This window comes from Chiloscyllium punctatum, chromosome 10, assembly GCF_047496795.1.
Source record: "Chiloscyllium punctatum isolate Juve2018m chromosome 10, sChiPun1.3, whole genome shotgun sequence".
Lineage (NCBI taxonomy): Eukaryota > Metazoa > Chordata > Chondrichthyes > Orectolobiformes > Hemiscylliidae > Chiloscyllium > Chiloscyllium punctatum.
Genome location: NC_092748.1, coordinates 43,780,663 through 43,803,740, shown reverse-complemented (window position 1 = coordinate 43,803,740; position 23,078 = coordinate 43,780,663). Strand labels below are relative to the sequence as shown.

Genomic DNA, 23,078 nt, shown 5'->3' with positions numbered 1-23,078 from the left:
CTGGAATTACTCAATACTTTGACAATGCTTTTGATTTGTCTTTGTTATTATTGATACCCTGTTCTTTTTTGAATGCATTTTTGTAAAGGTAAGCAGTCACTAGCAAGAAAATGTTTTGAAGAATTTTTTTTCTTCAACTTTTAACTTATTGTATTGATTTAATTTTTGCCAGCACTGCTTTTTTGGTCTACCAGATACTCCCATAATGTAAGCCTTTGTAATAAACATACCCCCAGCATATTATATGCCATGCATTGTGAGCATAGAGGAGTTGCTGAAATTAGGTGACTTTTGAATATTGGCATGATCAGCATTTTGTGACATGGAAGAACAATTACCCAATTCTTAATGTAATTATTCCACTTTAGAAACTTGCCAAAAGATGCAGTGTGCAAATATCGTAAGTTCACACACTTGTCTTTGCTTATCAAGCTGGATTATACCTTGTTGTACAGTCATAATGTTATAAATGAATAAAGTTGAAGACAATAGCACATCTGTGAGAAAAAACCCCTTTGTTGTAGCTCTTGCAACCACAATATGCACAGACAAAAAGAATGCTGGGATCAGAACGTAAGTCATGGTGCACAAGTAATCTGCAGCCAGAACAAAAGGATAGATCAGCTTATGTACAAGGTTTTACATCAGTTTTGTTGCATGGGGCATAGATGAGGACGACAGATAATGGGAAAACATTAATAATGATTTACATTTTTCTGCATTGACATATCTTTCAGGCAACTTCAAGTCACTGGCTTAACTATGTCATGGAATTTAACGCAATGCCTGTTGATAAGCACATGAATGTTCTGGCCACACCTTTTCTATTAAAGGTGTATTGTTTTTATCTTCACTAAAGGAGGGAGCTCAACCATATTAACCTCGTTATATGAGTACTAATTTGCTTGTTTTTGTTGCTTCGATACTATGACCTACCTCTGCATGTCTTTTGAAACTGGCCTACAGTCTTACAGATGTAGCATTCTTTTGTCACAGCTGGGCAATGCTTTGTCAGTAAAGCTTTGTGTTCCACAGCACTGATACTGATCAATAGTACCTGCTGTCTGACATACACTTTGCTTTGGATTGTCACATGTGTCCATAGAAGGTCTGTACCTTTTTAGAATCGATGAATTCTTTTGTTCTTTTCTGAAAAATTGCCCTTCTCTTTTCATGAATTAGTTGAGAGTCTTCCAAGTTTCTACTTCCAGTACAATTTGCATAGCTTTCTTCAAAGTCAAATCTCTCTTGGGCAGCAGTGAATCTGACAAAGTTCCATCAATAAATCCAACATAATTTATGTCCCTTTTGAATTTCCAAAGTTCCATAGTCATAATTCTTCACCAATCTAGATGTTATTAAATTAGAGGTGGATTCTCCTGGATGCTAAAATCTTATGTTAAGTTGTACATTTCAATAATGTTATTAGATCTCAGATCAAAAGTTGCTAGAACCTATTCAAAAGTAACTGGGCCTTCTTCTTCTATACTTGTCAATTTATAACATTATTCATTAAATTTTGATGGCATTACTATTTCTCCTATCATTTGTTCTTAATTAGATTACTTATTCTTCCTCCTTTAAAGCTGTTCTCATCTCTGCAGTATCTAATAACTGTTTTGTTCCATTTAGCTCAAAAATTTGACGATTCCTCAAGGCTTAAAAGCTGATTATTTAAAAGCTTGTTAAAATACATTAAATTGATGTTGATGCAATTCTTTAATATCAAGTATCTTCAAACATTTGCATTTTGTATGAAAACATTATAGTATTTTATTTGCCTGTAATTCTTTAGAAACTTGTGTTATAGTGACACCATATGATATTCTTCCAAAAATGTTTTACATTATGTATTATTGCAATAAAGTATCTCTGCATGACTTGCTTAAGATATTTCAACCTTATACCAATCAATACAAAGGGGTGGTTTCGAGCCATCTAATGAAAATGGTGGTTTCTTGCCTTCTTAGAGTTTCATAGCTTCTGGAACCAACATTTGGTCTCCGATTTCTTTATGGCAAAGAGGGACAATTTCTCATCTTTCACAGGCAGTAGTACAATGCTTGCCCTCTTACACAATTTTTAAGTAGATTTTGTGGCTATGGCCTCAATAGATCTTTCTGTTGAAATCACAGTTTAAATTATTAATATCTCAGAATTATCATAATCTTTAAATTCTTCTGCCATTAGACTGTCTTCAAAATTTTTTCAATTGCCTTTTTTCACATTATATGTATTCCGCAAGGTCTGGAATAAAATAACTCGCTGGCTCCTGCTCTGTCTATTGTGGCTGTATCACACGGACCTTCTTGCAAGGCAGACACACTTGTTTTGAAGGATAAAATGCTATTTTCAATTTCTACCTTCCAAGCCTAGTCTTTTCTGTCATTATTTTAAAAGGATACTCTGTTGGCCATAGGGATTTCTATCTTTACTCATCAAGTTCTGATCTTGTGTAAAGGCGCTGTCATTTTTAAGTCATATTTTTCAGCCTGGGCCTCCTACAGGTTCTGAGGTGAAGGTTTCCTTCTGGAGAGCTGCTCTTGCCCTGTTGCTGATTCCGTGAGTGCTGCTGACTGACTGCTTGTTTCTTCTTCAAGCAGTACATAAGAACTAGGAGCAGGAGGAGGCCATCTGGCCCTTCGAGCCTGCTCTGCCATTCAAAAAGATCATGGCTGATCTTTTCATGGACTCAGCTCAACTTACCCTCCCTTTCACCATGACCCTTAATTTTTTTACAGTTCAAAAAACGATCTATCTTTGTTTTAACATTTACTGAGGAAACCTCAACCACTTCTCTGGGCAGGGAATTCCACAGATGCACAACCCTCTGAGTGAAGAAGTTCCTTCTCCGTTCAGTCCTAAATCTGTTCCCTCTAATTGTGAGAATATGCCCTTTTGCCCTAGTTTCATCCACCAATGGAAACATCCTCTATACTTCCAGCCTATCTATTCCTTTCTTAATTTTATATTCTTTTTTGTAAGATCCCTCTTCATTCTTCTGTGAGAAACGAAGCTCACTCACTTCAATAATTTCAGTCTGAGACAAGATCTGAATCAGTAGTGTCATTTATTTCACTCTTGCAAGAGAGTGTGGTGTCCACTGTCCACAAGGCAGGGACACACGCACTGAATTCAGCTAGTACACAACATTTATGTAATTTGGTTCCTATTCTTTCATCCCTTTGCTCCTCCCCTGTTTACATCTCCCACCTCTCTAAGACCAGCGCCCATTACTCTTGTTCATCTCTTGCCTTATCCAGCCTTGTCTGTGACAAATGCTTATTTCTGGCCTCACAAGGCCCTTTGGCCACATCCTGCCGTGGTCCATTGTTAGGTATATCCTCCTTCATTACCATCTAATTCCCTCACTTGTTATGACCTTATGACCTCATGACTTCTTGATTGTGGTTTGTTCTTGTTTTTGCAGAAGCGGGAAATAAAATAAAATACTGTTTGTACAGGCATATCTAGCTTAACCCCCTCCCCTCACAGCACCTTATCTATTTGTCTGTAACATCTGCCATTGTTTACAGGCACATTTCATTCTTGCATGCACATTTTAGCTAATACAAAAACAATTATGTATTTCCTTCACATAGTTTTCATTCTTGTTGACTCAATTCTTGGCTGAAACAATTATACACTGGTGTGAGTTCATTTACCTTGCATAAGTAATTATGATTGTAGAAATAACACTGCTTTATCTATATCCCACACTTCTAAATTCCAATGAATATTATCCCAATCTACTCAGTCTCTCCTCAAAAGCCAACCCCTCAACTTCGGAATCAACCTAGTGAACCTGTGCGGCACCCTCTCCAGTGCCAGTATATCCTTTCTCAAGTAAGGAGATCAAACCTGTGTACAGTACTCCAGGTGTGGCCTCACCAGCACCCTGTACAGCTGCAACATAACCTCCCTGCTTTTAAACTCAATCCCTTTAGTAATGATGGACAAAATTCTATTTGCCTTCTTAATTACCTGTTGTACCTGCAGAACAAATCTTCTGTGATTCATGCACAAAGACACACAGGCCCCTCTGCACAGCAGCATGCTGCAATTTCTTAACCATTCAAGTAATGATCCTTTTTACTGTTATTTCTACCAAAATGGAGGACTTCACATTTATTAACATTGTACTCCATCTGCCAGACCTTTGCTCACTCATTTAAACTATCTATGCCCCTTTGCAAAGTTTCACAGTCCTCTACATACTTTGCTCAGCTCAGTAATGTTCTGAAAGTGGCAAACTTATTTCTCTTCTGAAAAGCTTTCCCTCTTGGTCAAATGGATTTTTGCACCACAATTACCTCGACGTATTTATGCAACAATCTCACCACTGATCACCAGATGGTATGTTGTGGTACTAACGGTGTAGTTTCTGATTTGGGTGGTGAAGTGAGAGTTGACATGGGACATGCTGACACAGGGCACACAGACACAAGATGGCCACTGCACTATAAGTTGATCACTTAGCACACAAGATGGCCGCTGAGTCATTCCATGGAAAAGTACAGTGAAGCATACACAGATACTGCCTGAGGCCAACAGAATAGACACAATATACACAGAACATAGATAATTAGATTAAGGTGGGTGGGGAGAGAATACACATCAGTAACATCTACTGCCCACCAAAGTGTCTGCGTCTATCCACCATCTTCAATAGAAATGTTAACTACCTGAGACTGCTTGTATGCAAGTGTTAATACCTCAGATTTGCAGTAATCGAAAACGATCTTTCTTCTCAGGAAGAACAATCACGAACAATTACTGCAGCAAGGGACTCTGTAACATTCCTCTGAAACTGACAATGACTCTGTCATGTTTTCTGTAAATAAACCATGCTGTACAAACAAAGATTTGATATTGGACCATGAAACCATGAAATGTATAAAATATTGTGACATATGCTCTGAGAGTGAGAGGAGGCTCACAGTTGACAGCCATGCTGGCAGATGTCTCCCTCTCTCCCTGGAGTTCCGGTTTCTTTGTACAATAAACTCTGTCAGTGAATCCCGATTCTGACACCGAGACTGGTGATTTTCTCCACAACAGTGGACAGCTGTCTCCTTCTCTACTGGGGTGGAGGTGCCGGTGTTGGACTGAGTTGGACAAGGTCAGAAATCACATGACACCAGGTTATAGTCCAATGGGTTTATTTAAAAACATAAGCTTTGGAGGCCCCATTCCTTCCTCAGAGCAGTGCTCTGAAAGCTAGTATTTTCAAATAAACCCATTGGACTATAACCTGGTGTTGTGTGATTTTTGACCTCCTCTACTGAGACTTAAGGGACACTTAATTAACAGTGGCAGATGGTAAACCACTATAAAATCTGAATGAGAAGAAACACTTGTATTAACAACAAGCTGTAGTTTGTTGCATGATAATAATTGGTTCAAGTTGCATTGACTAATTAAACATAATTGCAAATACTGAGCCAGAAATAACACATGCACCTCTATTGGGACATCACGCTGGACTGTTTTCTCGCCACTCAAAAACTGCAACATCATCAGATTACATAAAGCCTAATAGAATCTTTAACAGTAAACTTGTAAGAGTCATTAACTTAAACAATATGCTCATTAATTTGTGCATCAACAGATTACTTCAAGGTACTACTGCATTGCAGTCATACTGCAGAGCCCAGCCATGCTGTGCCCACTTAGAATGGCAGCATTAATGTCATGATTGCTGGTGCTCAGATTGCTGTCTCTCAGCTAGCCTGTCACTGCCCATTCCAGAATGGTGGAGGCTGAAACTGGCTCGCAGATCCACTATTGCTAGAGGTCATGCTCCAAAGGCTTATCTCCCTCACTGAATTTCAGCAATCATTCACCATCTACACTGCAGCAACTGAGGTAACACTGCATTGGGGCACTACATCAGCAAAGGGCCTCCCATAGATCAGGCACTAATGGGAAGCACATGACGATTAGATCTGGATGTTTGTATCTTTTGTGTACTACTGGATAAAGTTGTTTGCTGTTGAATTTTGTTGAGAGATGTTGACCAATGTGACTTTGTGTTGGGCAGTCTGAAACACATATCCTGTTAGAGAATGGGTCTGCAATTACTTGGAGGACAGAAATCTTAAGCAGAATGTAAGCCCAGTCTTGATAAACATCATTGATTCATTATATGTAAGTAGCCATTAAGTAGCACCACAGTCAAGATACATGGTTGTCTCTTTGAGACATCAGAGTCAATTTAAGAATAAGTGCACATTACTGCAACTATAAGACGATAAAACATCACAGCTGAAGGCGGCCATTCAGTTCATCGAGTTTGCTCTGCCTTTCAGTAAGATTATGGATGGTTTGAAAATCTTCAACTCCACTTTTCTGCCTTTTACCTATAACCCATTATTCCATTTCTGATTAAAAATCTGTCAATATCAGCTTTGATTTCTTTTTTATGATCCACCCTAACAACACTCTGCCACAGATTCTCTACTCTCAGAATAGTCCTTTCCCAATAGAACATAGAACATAGAACAATACAGCACAGAACAGGCCCTTCGGTCCACGATGTTGTGCCGAACATTTGTCCTAGCTTAAGCATCTATCCATGTACCTATCCAATTGCCGCTTAAAGGTCACCAATGACTCTGACTCTGCCACTCCCACAGATAGCGCATTCCATGCCCCCACCACTCTCTGGGTAAAGAACCTACCCCTGACATCCCTCCTATACCTTCCACCCTTCACCTTAAATTTATGTCCCCTTGTAACACTCTGTTGTACCCGGGGAAAAAGTTTCTAACTGTCTACTCTATCTATTCCCCTGATCATCTTATAAACCTCTATCAAGTCACCCCTCATCCTTCGCCGTTCCAATGAGAAAAGGCCTCGCACTTTTAACCTATCTTCATACGACCTATTCTCCATTCCAGGCAATATCCTGCTAAATCTCCTCTGCACCCTCTCCAAAGCTTCCACATCTTTCCTAAAATGAGGCGACCAGAACTGCACACAGTACTCCAAATGTGGCCTTACCAAGGTCCTGTACAGCTGCAACATCACCTCACGACTCTTGAATTCAATCCCTCTGCTAATGAACGCTAAATCAACATAGGCCTTCTTACAAGCTCTATCCACCTGTATGGCAACTTTCAAAGAGCTATGAACATAGACCCCAAGATCCCTCTGCTCCTCCACCTTACTAAGAACCCTACCGTTAACCCTGTATTCTGCATTCTTATTTGTCCTTCCAAAATGGACAACCTCACACTTGACAAGGTTGAACTCCATCTGCCACTCCTCAGCCCAGCTCTGCATCATATCTCAGTCCCTTTGCAGCCGACAACAGCCCTCCTCACTATCCACAACTCCTCCAATCTTCATATCATCTGCAAATTTACTGACCCACCCTTCAACTCCCTCTTCCAAGTCATTAATAAAAATTATAAACTGCAGAGGACCCAGAACTGATCCCTGCGGAACTCCACTTGTAACTGGGCTCCAGGCTGAATATTTACCATCTACCACCACTCTCTGACTTCGACCGGTTAGCCAGTTCTCTATCCAACTGGCCAAATTTCCCTCTATCCCATGCCTCCTGACTTTCCGCATAGGCCTACCATGGGGAACCTTATCAAATGCCTTACTAAAATCCATGTACACTACATCCACTGCTCTACCCTCATCCACATGCTTGGTCACCTCCTCAAAGAATTCAATAAGAGTTGTAAGGCAAGACCTACCCTTCACAAATCCGTGCTGGCTGTCCCTAATCAAGCAGTGTCTTTCCAGATACTCATAAATCCTATCCCTCAGTACCCTTTCCATTAATTTGCCTACCACCAAAGTAAGACTGGCCTGTAGTTCCCGGGGTTAATGAGCAACACTTATCTCAAGGCATCAGTTAATGCTTGCAGCAACTTACTAACAAATGCAGTTATGAATCAGGCTCGACAAAGAGATTCAAAGAACTGTTGACAAAGGAAATAAGAGAAGTCATGCAATTGTATAAGAAGAGTCTGGTAAATAATATAAAGAAAGATTAAATGTTTTCTATTGATCTGTAAATAATAAAAGGTGGAAGAATGAGGAACGGGCCCAATTATGGATCTAACAAAGGATTTATCCATTGAAGCAGGAACACAGCCAAGAAAAATGTTTATTTTTCCCCCAGTTCATGTTGAACAAGGAGTTTCATGTTTGATACGATAATGGTCTTATAAAGTTCTAATGTTGTAACTGCATTAGCTCCACCCAGCCTGATATAGCAGAGTTGGGTAGAGAATGAAATGTTCCCTTGCATGAGGTCCCAATGAGGACAGACATATCACCTCTGGCTTCTGTAGTTGTGATTATGTCCAACTAGTTAATGTTAATTCCACCTATTATTATCACATAAAAACTGGACCTTGAATAGCCTCATCTATTCCTTAGTGGCACTCCCCCCACTCCCCCCACTCCCCCCACTCCCCCCACCCCCCCCACACCACCCTCTCCTTTTCTCACAGCACCATCCCAGGCAAAGGCAGGAGATGCAACATCACCAATGGTGCCAACATGAGCAGTTGCAAGTCCATAACTCTATGCACAATGAAGCAGACAACATTTTCTGTTTCCATTTGATAATATTCTCTACATTTTTTAAGTCAGAGAAGATATAATGTTCAAAGTCAAAAGAATTTCATTCTATATACAATTTTGCAATGGATTAATATTGATAGATCTTGATCATAGTTGGCTTGGAGTTTCTGTTCCTGCCTAGACTGGTCCAAAACCTTCTAAACAGTTCGTATAGAGGTGTCAGTGCCCCTTATCCTACTTCACCAAAATGGAAAATAAAATAAAGTGCTGCAAATGCTGGAAATCTGAAACAAAAAAAAGTTGCTGGAGGAACTCAGCAGGTTTGGCAGCATCTGTGGAGAGAAAGCAAAGTTCACATTTGAAGTCCAGTGACCTGTTTACTTGTCTCATTCTCTTTGAAGATACATTGGCAGCTTTCCAATCCTCTGGGACTTTTTCAGAATTGAAAGATTGCTAGAGGATTACTACCAGCGCATCTACTACCTCTGTAACTAGTTCCTTTAATGTTTTAGGCTGCATTGCATCAGGTCCAGGAGAATTATTAGACATTAGCTCCAATAATTTTCAAAGTTACTTTTTCTCTGTTGGTAGTTGTTGCATTTATTTCCTCTCCTCCTTTACTCCCCTTGACTATTAAGAAATTTTGGAATATTATTAGTCTCTTTGATGGTAAAGATTGTTGCAAAGTAATTATTCAACTCCTCTGACATTTCCTGGTCCCCATTACTATTTCACAGCCTCTTTCTCGAAGCTGCCTATATTAATTTTGGCCTTGCTCTTCCTTTCAATATATTTAAAGGAGCTCTTTTTGTTGGTCTTGATATTAATAAGAAGTTTAGCTTTAAAATTAATCTTCTCCCATTTTGTATTAGTGTTGAAAGCTTTCCTAATCCTCTGATTTATCACTAATGTGTACCTTTTGTTTTTAATGCTATCCTTAACTTCCCTGCTTGACCATGAATGGCTGATCCCCTTCCTAGAATCATTGCTTTGTCTCACTGTGATATATATTTGCTGTAAACCATGAATTATTCTCTTAAGCATCTGCAATGTTTTCTTAACCATCTTTGCTACTAAACTCCTTTCCCAATTCAGCCAGCTCCTTTCCAGCCAGCTCTCCACTCATTCCTTTGTAGTTACCTTTATTTAAGCTTGCCACAGTTATTTCTGACCTAGGTTCTTCCCCCTCAAACTGAATGCTAAGTTCTGCCACATTATGGTCACTGTTTCCGAGGGGATCTTTTAATGTGACATAACTTAATAAGTGTGCCTCATTATATATCACCAAATCCAAAATAGCTTGAATCCTGGCTGGATCTAGGAAATTGTCCTGAGCGCACACGATAAAATCTTCCTCACAACTTCCTCTGCCTATCTGACTATCCCAATCTAAATGAAGATTAAATGCATCCATGACTAATGTACTCACTCTTTTACAGGCCCTCATTATTTCCTAATTTATTCTTAGTCTTACCAAAAACCTATTGTTAACCTACAGTGAAATCTTACCACTATCTTTTTATCTTTTTTATTTCTTGCCTCCGCCCACCTCAGAAACTCTGCTGTTATCATATCACAGCACGGATGTAAAGTCAGAATTTTTTTTAGATTAGATTAGATTAGATTAGATTACTTACAGTGTGGAAACAGGCCCTTCGGCCCAACAAGTCCACACCGCCCCGCCGAAGCGCAACCCGCCCATACCCCTACATCTACCCCTTACCTAAGGCTACGGGCAATTTAGCATGACCAATTCACTTGACCTGCACATCTTTGGACTGTGGGAGGAAACCGGAGCACCCGGAGGAAACCCACGCAGACACGGGGAGAATGTGCAAACTCCACACAGTCAGTCGCCTGAGGCGGGTATTGAACCCGGGCCTCTGGCGCTGTGAGGCAGCAGTGCTAACCACTGTGCCACCGTGCCACCCACAAATTTATTTTAATATTTATGCCATGCAATGTTTAAGATGTTAAAATTTTCTGATATACTGAGGTAGTTTACCTGACTCTCAGCTTGAGAGCATTTGCTTACTGATGGGATATGTTACTATTATTGATCATAATATGATAAGGTAGCCAATACTGTAATTTCTAATTACTGTCAAGCATGTTCATACAGTCACAAAGTCATAGAGATGTACAGCACGGAAACAGACTCTTCGGTCCAACCTGTCCGTGCCGAGCAGGTATTCCAAACCAATCTAGTCCCACCTGCCAGCACCTGGCCCATATCCTTCCAAACCCTCCCTATTCATACACCCATCCAAATGCCTTTTAAATGTTGCAATTGTACTAGCCTTTCACCACTTCCTCTGGCAGCTGATTCCATACACATACTATCCTCTGCGTGAAAAAGTTGTCCCTTAGGTCTCCTAAACTTATGCCATCTAGTTCTGGACTCCCCAACCCCAGGGAAAAGACTTTGCCTATTTATTCTATCTATGCCCTTCATGATTTTATAAACCTCTATAAGGTCACCACTCAGCCTCCGACGCTCCAGAGAAAACAGCCCCAGCCTATTCAACCTCTCTATAGCTCAAATCCTCTAACCCTGGCAACATCTTTACCAATCTTTTCTGAACCCTTTTAACATCTTTCCGATAGGAAGGAGACCAGAGTTGCACTCAATATTCCAACAGTGTTGTTATATTACTAAGATGTAATCCATCCTGAAACATTGTCATAGAATAAAGCTGTATTGCTGTTTTGTCACCTAATTTCACTATTGATTAAGGTAATAAAAAATGTGAGACTTCTTCAATAATTCATGAATTATTTTATAATCCTGGCAACTACGTAATTCAATTTGGATTTCACTGAACAATTTCCACTGCAAATGTGACTCATTTGAATTTTTTTTTAAAGAAATTTCTTTTTTGTTCAGCTGTTAAACCAGATTACCATTTTTTTTGTAAGTTTGGGTATTGCTTGACAATATTTTTAGTTTGACAAAATTTCTTACCTGTGAATAAATTTTGTGCTCAGAGTTTAGTCTGAAAAGATGAGGTTTCATAGCTGATGTTCCATGTAGTTGCCAGTAATTGCTATCCAACATTTCAGTGTTAATTATAAACCATATGAGCTAACAGTAGCTAAGATCATTTCAATTACACAAGCATCTTGGTGAGAAGGATGTCATTGGTTCCATATAGAGGACATCAGGAACGTGAATCAATTGAATTTATCATATTATCTGGCTGTGAAATTTTCTGTTTCTATCCTAGGCCAATTTAACTTTCGCAAAGCATAATATGAAGTTGTGTTCTGGTCATGGACGTCAGGAAGACACTGAGGAGAAATACTGAACTGTGCAAAGAAGGAACAATTACACAATTTCAATATCCATTTGTAAAATTTAGCCAGAAATAGGGCTACAACATTATAGTTCCAATTCTGTGACCTGCGCTCTCCACAAACTTTGCTTCCCATATCCAGCATGGGATTAATTAATAGCAGCTTTAGGTTTAAGCCGAATGGTTCAGTTTTCGTGAATTAAGAGGCTTTGCTGATCTATACCCATGTTTTTCAATCTTGTTTCTTAACTTCTTTAGTGACAAACTTTCTTTGTCTGCCAAACTAATGATCAACTAGCTACGCCATCTTTAAGGTTTCTTAATACTAATTGTATTATCTCACCTTCTAAACTCAAACAGACTCCATCAATGTAAAACAAACACTGAAATTTCTGGAGGAACTCAGTCAGTCAGGCAGCATATTTAGAGAGAAAGCAGAGTTAACATTTTGAGTCGATGCGGATGAGGTAAGAAATAAAAGGGGGAAAACACAGTGGTAGGATTATTCTATAGGCCAGAGTGAGGTTTGCAGATGCTGGAGATCAGTGTTGAGAGTGTAGTGCTGGAAAAACACAGCAGGCCAGGAAGTATCCGAGGAGCAGAATGAAGGCCTTTTGCCCATACCTCAATTTTCTTGCTCCTTGGATGCTACCTGGCCTGCTGTACTTTTCCAGCACCATGCTCTCAACTCTTATTCTATAGGCAACCTAACAATATTCAGTAGAACTGAGAATAGATCAGGAAATAATGAAGACATAAAAAACGGGCAGTACATTAGTTATGGGGGAGTTTAATCTTCATTAACATTGAAATAGTCAGGTGGGCAGATGATGTCATGAGAAAGATTTCATCATGTGTGTTCAGGAGAGTTTCCAAGAACAATAGGTTGTGGTTCCAATCAGGCATCAGGCTATTTTGGATTTAGTGATGTATAATGAGGCACACTTAACAAATTATGTCAGATTGAAAGATCCCCGAGGAAACAGTGACCATAATGTGCTAGAACTTAGCAATCAGTTTGAGAGGAAGGAACATGGGTCAGAAACAACTGTGGTAAGCTTAAATAAGGGTAAATACAAAGGAATGAGTGCAGAGCTGGCTGCAGTGAGTTGGAGCAAATATATATCACAGTGAGTCAAAGAAGACTCTAGGAATGGGGATAAACAAACCATGGTCAACCAAGGAAGTTAAGGATAGCATCAAATTGAAAGAAAATAGTATACAACATGCAATGTTTAGTTGTAAGACAGATAATTAGGAAAGTTTCAAAGATCAACAAAAAGACAACAAACAAAGAAGTGGGAGAAGATTAACTTTGAGAGTAAACTCATAATTAATATCAAGACCAACAAAACATGCTACTTCAAGTATTTGGGAAGGAAAAAAGAGGCTGGAATCAAACAGGTAGCCAAGAGAAAGAGGATGAGAAATAAATAATGAGGAGCCAGGAAATGGCAGAGGAGTTGAATACATCTTTTGCATCAAACTTTATAAATGAACACACTAATAATATTCCAAAATTACAAAATAGTCAAGGGGATGGGGGGGCGCGGGGGGGGGGGGGGGGGAGCAGCGGGGTTAGGCAAGGAGGAGGGGAAATAAATATAGTAACTATCACCAGAGAGAATGTATTATGAGACCTAATGGGCCTAAAGCCTAATAAGTCTCCTGGGATATATCCCTAGGATATTAAAGGAACCAGTTACAGACAGTGGATCCACTGATAGCAATCTTTCAGCAATCCTTCGATTCTGGAACCGGCCCAGAGGATTGGAAAACTGTCAACCTTATTTAAAAAGGGAAGGAGACAAGGAAATAGGTCACCAGAGGGCAGCTAGCTTAATGATTCTAATTGAGAAATGCTTGCATTTATAATAAAGGATGGAATAGCAGAATATTTTGCTTGGTTAAACAGCAGCCTTTCAAAGGTGATTTGGACACAAGGGATTCCAGTCTTTGAGCAGATGTCTGCAGAGTAGCAAGTTGTTCTGGGACTGGCACATTGTAAAATGAGGTTGGAATTGACCATGAGGGATGCCATAGGTGTGGGATAAGCTGTTAATAAAGTGAGCTTCGTAAAACATACTGAGAGAACTCATTAGGCCATGCTGTGAAACCTTCTCAAAAAAGTTCATGCAACTTGGGCAGAGGAAACAAAAAGTGTGTTTCTGCCCAATGATTTCTACCCCATTATTTTAACTGAAAACAGCAGTCACATAGCCTCATCTGCTATTACTTCCTCAAAAAGACAAGAGGATTAGTTAAGCAAAATCTTTTCCTTTTGAATCTGTGTTGACTGTTTCACAAGGTTATTATTGAAATGCAAACTTATTCTTGGTAATTAATTTAAACCACTTTATCCAAGACTCATAAATTTGTAGTTACTCAGAACTGTTCTGTCACCTTATTTGATAATTGGAAACATGATTTAATTTTCTGTCTAGCAGTTTGCCAACATCTTCAAGATAACCTTGACCTTTTACATTTACTGTTCAAGTCAGTTACAATTTCTCCATTAAATGAAAACGAAATTCTGAAGAAGAGTCATACTAGAATCATAGCATTGACACAGGTTCTCTGTCTGCAGATGCTGTTAAACCTGCTAAGTTTCTCCAGCATTCTCAGGTTTTGTTTAGAATTTCTCATGTTCCACTAAAATAAATGGGCTGCTGCCATTGAGGTTCATTCAGCCTATTATAATATTCCATTCCATTTGTGCTGAAATGATTTGTAAAACTCAAGATTAATCCTAAGGAATTTATTGCTCAAGACTTTCCCTGGTGATTATTTGGAAGAAATGTTTATTTAGCACATTCATCATGATTGCATCCTTCGATTTGACCCAGTTATTGAACCAAGATGGAATGATTAAGGCAGTGAACTGGAAAATAATGATGATTTGAAGATGCCGGTGTTGGACTGGGGTGTACAAAGTTAAAAATCACACAACACCAGGTTATTGTCTAACAGGTTTAATTGGAAGCACACTAGCTTTCGGAGCGACGCTCCGACAATCACCTGATGTAGGAAAATAATGAGATAGTCTGTCCTCAGGATGTGAGAGCTGAATGTTGTTGCTGAGATAATTGTGGAAGAGAGTAATCAATGAGTATTTGGATGAGAAGGCTGGTGAGTGTTAGCTGGCATTGGTATTGAAAGGAATTGAACAAGGGAGAGGACAAAACCCAACATCCTTCTGTTAGTAGAATGGGGTTAAGACTTCTCAAACTCACTAATTGTAAGTGCACCCAGCTTCAAAGAGATAATATAGAGAGTTTGCTCCATTGCTTGACTGTTTAGAAAAGTGATAAATAATATCTACCACACAATCTAGCCCTCCCAGACTATAACATCCAAAATGCTTGATGTTCATTTCTGGGTGCACAGCATTATCCCATTCCACACTGAGAATTCACAAAATGAATAAAGAAATTAATACACTCTGCCTCCTGACTTTAAATCATAATCAGAAACATCAGAAAAACTATAACATGCATTGTGGTTGCCGATAAATCCACAAGGTAAAAGTGAGGACTGCAGATGCTGAAGATTAGAGTCGAGAGTGTGATGCTGGAAAAGCACAGCAGGTCAGGCAGCATCTGAGGAGCAGGAGAATCAATGTTTTGGCCATCAGGAAGGGTTTTTGCCCAAAAACACGATTCTCCTGCTCCTCGGATGTTACCTGACCTGCTGAGCTTTTCCAGCACCACACTCTCAAACAAATCCTCAATCCTCTTTATTCTCATTACATAGCAACATGGGCAGTTATTGATTGGTGGAGCTGAACATTTCTTTCTCCACAGACTTCAGAGACTTGTCATAACTGAATGGCTTGTCAGGCCTCTTTGGAAGACTGATAATGTCAATGCCATTTGTGTGCGACTGGCCTCACAAATAGACCACGCCCATAAAGAACATGGGTCTCTTTTCCTCAAGACACAATGGCACTGCTGCCTCACAGCACCAGAGTCTGTGTGGAGTTTACACATTCTCCCTGTGTCTGCGTGTTTTCTCTCCGGGTGCTCCAGTTTCCTCCCACAGTCCAAAGGTGTGCAGGTCAGGTGAATTGGCAAAGCTAAATTGCCCGTAGTGTTAGGTGAAGGGGTGAATGTAGGGGAATGGGTCTGGGTGGGTTGCTCTTCGGAGGGTCGGTGTGGACTTGTTGGGCCGAAGGGCCTGTTTCCACATGAAGTAATCTAATCTAATCAAAACATTAGTGAAACAATTAGAAAATGACAACAATCCAACTCATGGGCACTGTTCTCTAAAGGAAACACAAATTCCCAAACTACGACGGGAGGATTGGATGCCACCTTCTCTACATTACTGATACAAGTTTAGTTATCAATATGGAATGCCAAACAATTCTTATATAAACCAATGCATCAGCATTTAAGATATCTGGAAAGTATGATGGTATAATGTAAAAGAAAATGGCACAATTAGAAAATTGGAAATAAAAGCTCTGATTAGTTATCTTCATGATGAAGAACTCTTGAACTGCTCATGTCTCTGACTCCCATAGGACAAGCTTCATGCAGCCAATTACTAATGAAAGCAAATTCACTGGGATTTGTCAAGACTTGCATTGGAAAAGGCCAATAAAAATTGAGCCTGTCTGAATGTCACCCTTAGCAACTCTCTGGAAATGATAGCATTGGTAGTCAGCATCAGCATCAGAGCATGGGTCTAAATCAGCAGTTTTCCCTAGTAAAGGGCTGGCACAAAGGCAGCAGTATTAACAGGGAGACGGCTGGGGATCCTAGCAGTGAACCTGGCATCGTTCAAATCATTTTGGTTGAAGTTCAGGATGATTGATTGCCTGGCTAGAAGGAATGATTGGCAAATAATGGGAGAGGGAAACAGCTGGGGGTCAGGCCTCCAAAGTCAAAAGAATTAAAACTCCAGGGAGCAACTGGGCTTGGGGAGAGGACAGGGCAGACTGAAAATTTGGGCCTTTATTGTAACAGGAAGAGGGGTAGTGGAGGTTTTCTCGTCAGGCCTGAGTGTAGTATCACTTCTCTTTCTGCTTATAGACACTGCTGAATTAAAAGGAGATTAGATTAGATTCCTTTCAGTGTGGAAACAGGCCCTTCAGCCCAACAGATCCATACCAACCCTCTGAAGAGCAACCCACCCAGACCTATTCCGCTACATTTACCCCTGACTAATGCACCTAACACTACAGACAATTTAGCATGGCCAATTCACCTAACCTGCACATCTTTGGACTGTGGGAGGAAACCGGAGCACCCGGAGGAAGCCCACACAGGCACGGGGAGAATGTGCAAACTCCACACAGACAGTTGCCTGAGGCGGGAATTGAATCCAGGTCCCTGTGAGGCAGCACTGAGTCATGGTCTTTGGCAGTTGGTGCTTCAAGCCATGGATCCACTGCCTAACAGAGAAGTGCACAAAATCTTCCCGGACCCACAGTTAATTTAAAGCAGCAGCACCAAATATTTCATTAGGCTGTAATCTGTTAACATTTTAAGCATTCTGCTTTATTGTGCGATCCCCATCGCTGGACTGATATGTGCCTGTAAAAATTTAAACCAACCTCAATGTGGGCAGCGTGCTCAGCCCATCTTCTTGTCAACTCTCTGCTACCTGTCTAATTTCTAACTCTCAGCTGGTAGTAAAAGAATAAAATAGCAGGCAACTGACTCCTCGTTTCATGTTATTTATGTACAGCACTATAAACAGGGAACAGAAACAGTAGTCACTATTGTTTACAAAACATCAATCACTGCATTTCAAAGGCATTGTTTGTATGTGAAAAAAAATCTGAGGGTTGTGATAAGACATTACATAACAGTAAAGCTTCCTTCTTTATGGATTGGCATTCAGTTTTGTAAGGTGTTTCAAGTGTTGGGATGTTGGTCCAGTTAAACTGAAATTAAAATTAAAACAATTAACCTATATAATCCAGGTTTCCTTAGTCAAGTCATATTACAGTTAACCCATTTTCTATAGAGTGTTTTCTTCACAATAAATGCTTAAACACTATAAAATTGCTTAAACATTTAATTTTCCTATTCATTTTTTTTACTGTTACATAAGAGCAGTTTCATTAAAACTCAGATAATTAAATAGGTCTTACAGCAAGTTAAAAACATAGAGGCTCTGTCCCCAAAGCATGGCAGACAAAGTGCTATACAAGTCTCCAAGAGGAGTCATTTCTGTAGCTAAGAATAAAGAGAAACACATGGATATAATAATTCTGAGCCATCTGGAAATATAAATTCCCATTTCAGCTTGTTAATCTAGCACAAAAACCTTTTCAAATAACATGTTGCAGAAGCATTTGTGTTACAATATATCTTCAGATAGCATTGATTTGATTTTAGGCTATTTAAAAGCATGCCAAAAAGAAGGCAAACATTACCACAATTAAAAACAAATAGTACAAGAAAGGTGTTGAGAAATGAAAACTGAATTACTGAGGAGATGCAACCTTATACAACAACTGATCAGCAGAAGTGTTTTGGGACCTGTATTCAACCAATTCATCAAGCAACAAAATACAGGTGCTGTTGGCACCTTGAGTAGCAATTTGAAAGGCAGGATACAAGATAAAGGACCTGAACTACTGAAACCTCAAAGAAATAATTATGTAAATAACATAACTGTGTTCACCATATCAGTTATAATGAAGAAAATAAATTTAGTTGTTGAATATAATCTGTAAGAGTTTAATATTATTGATGTAAATATAAACTTTTTATTATAAATATTTTATTTTCTCTTTGTTGGATGTTGACTGTTCCCACTGCATTTTTAAATAAATTTGAGACCTCTACACCTTTTAATAAAGATGTCTCATCAGATGGACTCTTTGTATAATATTGACTGTATCATTACAACTCAAAAAGAGTGAAGCAGGTCGGAGTTAAAGACATTTTGTGAATGTCATTTTTCAAACATATACCTATTTTATGAATTTACAATTATTTGAAGGCTTGGGGTCATGGTGGGTGGGGCAAGAGGGGGGTGGAGGGGAAGTGATAGTGGAGAGGTGGAGTGGGAGAATCAATTAATTCAGCCAATAAATTATTTCTGGTTTCCTTGTAAAATGGTCCTCTTTATTGGAGAATTAAAGAACATTGTTGAAGAGATAGACAAAGAAGCATTGCAAAATGGTTTCGCCTACATGCTTTCGTTTCTAAGACATGCAGAACTCACTATTACTAATTGAATTGAGAGATAAGGAACACCATTCATACTCAACGTTGACATGACAGTAATATGAAAATATCAATGTGTGGGCCTGCTGCTACTTCATCAAAAGCTTATAGGAAATGGGATCCTTATAACTAGCACCATGATATCTTTCCTCTGTCTCCTGGTTCTGTAAACAAACACAGAAGGAAGCCTGGAAATATAGCACCTGGAGAACAAATGAATCAGACAAGCATCAACGAATCCTAGCTTCTGACAGAGATGAGGTAGCTTAAACATGGGGATTTTTTAAAAACTACATCTTTTATATGTGCGGTAGGTAAGCTTGTTATTGGAGCATATTCTAATTAGTAGATATAGAGACAGATTCCAAACTCTCAGAAGGAGCTTTCCTGGCAGGAATTGTGGGTCAAAGGGCTTGGGGTACAAAGTGTCGCCCATTCTCTAGTCTTGACTTCCTGTCAGTGCACTAATCAGCCCCAACAACTATCAGATGGAGCTTCCTCAGAAGTGAATATTTCCAAAACTATATTTTGTATCTTCTTTTAGGTTTTAGAGTGAAAATCTTTCCATTTCCAAACTTGCCTCATAAGAGCCAATAATTGTTACTACACTAAAAACTGCTCAGAATTTTCCACAGTTTTTAAATCACATCTTACGTTTTACTAGCTGGGTTCATATGAACAATAAATAATTGTCATGAAGGGCTGGAAATTCTAAGTACTTGTATATACAGTGCTGATTAGATCAGCCATTAATTCAAGAGTTCAGGAATGTTTTCAAAGTCTCCAAGTCCTTTTATTTTACAAGAAACAAACTGGGCCAATTTCAATGCCAAATTCCTGATTGGAATCACCAATATCCACAGGTGCAATATCCACAATTGGCAGACGTGCCGTGTTCTGCGTTCGATATTCAAAAACTGTCTTGCCCCAACTACCAGAATGTCTCTGCAGAGGAAACACAGAAAAGAATGAATGTACTGAAAATCTATTGAAACAAGCCATGGCAATTGCAATATTAAATTACAGCAATGTTCATTTCCAGCAGAGGTTACATTGTTACATGATACACATTCACACTCACGTTATTTGGAGATTTGAAAGAGTTTTCATACCTGTGTAATACTACTTCATTGAGATTTCAACTGCATCCCAATAATAAAAAAACTAATCATCACATAAATATAAGTAATCATGTTTATGCAAAATAAAGATAGCAATGATAAACAAGAGTTAATGTTTCACGTCAATGAGACATAACTTCACCCAGAGGGTGAGGAATTTTCTGCCTCAGAATGTTTTCATGGAGGTGCTGGATACAGTGCTTAGGGCTAAAGGGATCAAAGGGTGTGGGGAGAAAGCGAGAACAGGGTATTGAGTTGGATGATCTTTCATGATTATAGTGAATGGACATGCAGACTTGAAGGACTGAATGGCCTGCTGCTGCTCTCTATATTTCTATCTCCTGAAATCCTTAATGAAACTCAAACTCATGACCTTCTGACATACAGATGAAGACTGCTACCATTAAATCAGCTGAAAAACTTTTATACAAGTGGATCTACAATTTAGAAAAGGTAAAATTTAAAGCCAATTAAATATATGCTAATAAAAGTTATGTATATTTTCTTGTCTAATTAGATCTATTTTATATTAGTAAGCTTCTTCGCAAGCTCTCCCACCTCTTCAGCGGTTGGAACAATACATAGTCAAGTTATAAGGAACAAGGTCTTCAGTCAATGCCTCTATGTTATAAATGAGTTGATCTCAAATGCAGTATACATCATACAATTAGCCTCATCATCAGTAGAGGGGAAAAGTGGATGAGGTTCCTACAACTAATTGTTAACCTGGGGGACTTCTGGAAGCTCATGTGTGGTTAAGATTCTCCCTGTTGTCAAACACTCAGCAAACACTCACTGTTTAAGGTCACACATGAAGAATGACCACTTTAGTTCAATATCAGATGGTGATGGAGGTCTGTGAAAGTCCAGAGCCAACGTTTTTAATAGTGGATAACAGAAAGGATAAAAGCCAGTAAAAAAATAAATTCTCCAGCTGGAAGTATGTACAAGCAAGACATATACAATTGTATATCTCAAGCATGCTGCTTTAGCCTGTGTTGAGCTAGTCTAGATTATCATTCAGTTTAACTTTTAACAGTTTAACAATTTAACTCCATTAGTGATTCCACGAACTTCAATCAGAGTCAGCAAACAAGAACATTTTCCTCAGTGAGACCATAAAATGTAGGAACCGATGTAGGCCATTCGGCCCATAGAGTCTGCTCTGCCATTCAATGAGACCACAGCTGATCTCATAATCCTCAACTCCATTTTTCTGTGTTTTTTTCTCCAAAATCTTTGATGCCCTTACTGCCTAACGAACATTCTCAGCAATATTGGATAGAACAATCACAGCCTCAGCAACAATATTTCTGGGCAACAACACACTGCAGCACTCCCAACTTGCGAAGAGAAGAACACTTCTATAGAGTCTTCATCAAGAACGGATATCCCTGAAACTTCATCCATAGATGCCTAACAGACAAATATCACGACAAGGACAAACCACGACCTAACTCACTAGCCACGCTACCTTACATTAAAAAGTGTCTTGGAACTGACGGCCAGACTTCTCCAACTACTGGGATTCACGACAGTCCATAAACCGACAGCCACGCTCAGACAACAACTCACCAGAACAATAGACCCTATCCCCCTCATGTGCAAGACAAATGTAATTTACAAGATTCCATACAAAGACTGCGCGAAACACTATATAGGACAAACAAACAGACAACTAGCAATCACATCCATGAACACCAACTCGCCACTAAACACCATGACCAGCTGTCCCTAATAGCCATATACACAGATGACAAGGACCACAAGTTCGACTGTCAGCATAACGATTATCGGACAAGCTAAACAGAGGACAGCCAGAGAATTTCTAGAAGCATAGCACTCATCCACGGACTCTATCAACAAGCTCATTGACCGAGACCCAATATACCGGCTACTAGAAGAACAACTGGAACCAGCAACTGGAACCAAATAAATTTCACAAGACACAGTACAGCAGAGCTTCCCAGGAGACTCAAAAGCACTGAAGACGTCACCTAGACAGGGACGGAATGTCTGCAAATCAACTTCCCAGCTCGGCAAACATACCCCCAACCACAACAACACCACTTCTCTCAAGTATTTTGTCGCAGACTGTGACTGATATGATAGCCTGGAACTGTGGGGTTTTTGAGGGTGCACATTCAGCCATTACCCTCTACATTCTGGCCACAATTTCAGAATTTTGCACAAGGGCACATTTATACAGAGATCATGAAGCTCAGTTTTTCACCCACAGCTCCACCAGACCCGTGGATCCCTACCACTGAGCCAGCCACCAGTGAAATCAACTGAGTTAGAAATGTCCCCATGAAAAGGTCATGAAAAAAAGAGAGTGTGGCAAGAACTTGGCAGCATTTTGTGGAAACAGAAATGGATTTAATGTTTCAGGTGTTTTGAGTAAACGAAAAAAAAGGTAAGCAGAGAGGTGGAACAAGAGGGAAGGTTTGGTTATGACAGATAGAAGACAGGAGAGCTTAAGTGATAAAAGATTTCATGGTACAAAGGGCAAAGGTATGACTATACAAAAGAAAGAAAAAAGTTTTGTCTGGAGTGGGATTGCATGATGGAATAATGAATAGATAAAACCGAAAGCTGAGAAAACAATGAGAAGAAGGTTAAGACAGCACATGCTAATATAAGATGCAGAGGGGAGCTGGAATGAAGTCAGGAAAGCCAGAACAAACGTGCTCTGCCAAGTTTAACAGCAGGACCTGATTAATATTTTATTTTCCCTCTGTTCTGAGGCCACAGCCAGCCAGAGTAGGAGACTGACTGGCTGCCTTGCTGCTAGGCCTATGGCACCAGGCAATATCCACAGAGCAGAAAGGAAATCCCATCTCGATAGTGGGGAATGGTGTCAGCAGTGTGCATACTGATCAGGATAGAGGGGGACTGGAGTCTGGGGATTGAGAAATCAGAAG

At 39.6% G+C, this 23,078-nt stretch overlaps 1 protein-coding gene across 1 annotated transcript in view; it reads right to left on the bottom strand.

Moving 5' to 3' along the window:
• Positions 1 to 17,855: 17,855 nt before the first annotated feature.
• Positions 17,856 to 23,078, bottom strand: part of col5a2b (collagen, type V, alpha 2b) — a 269,216-nt gene continuing 263,993 nt past the window's right edge. The window contains exon 54 of the mRNA XM_072579023.1: positions 17,856 to 19,978. Coding sequence (XP_072435124.1) covers positions 19,832 to 19,978 — 147 coding nt within the window. The 3' untranslated portion in view covers positions 17,856 to 19,831. The remainder of the gene's footprint in view (positions 19,979 to 23,078) is intronic.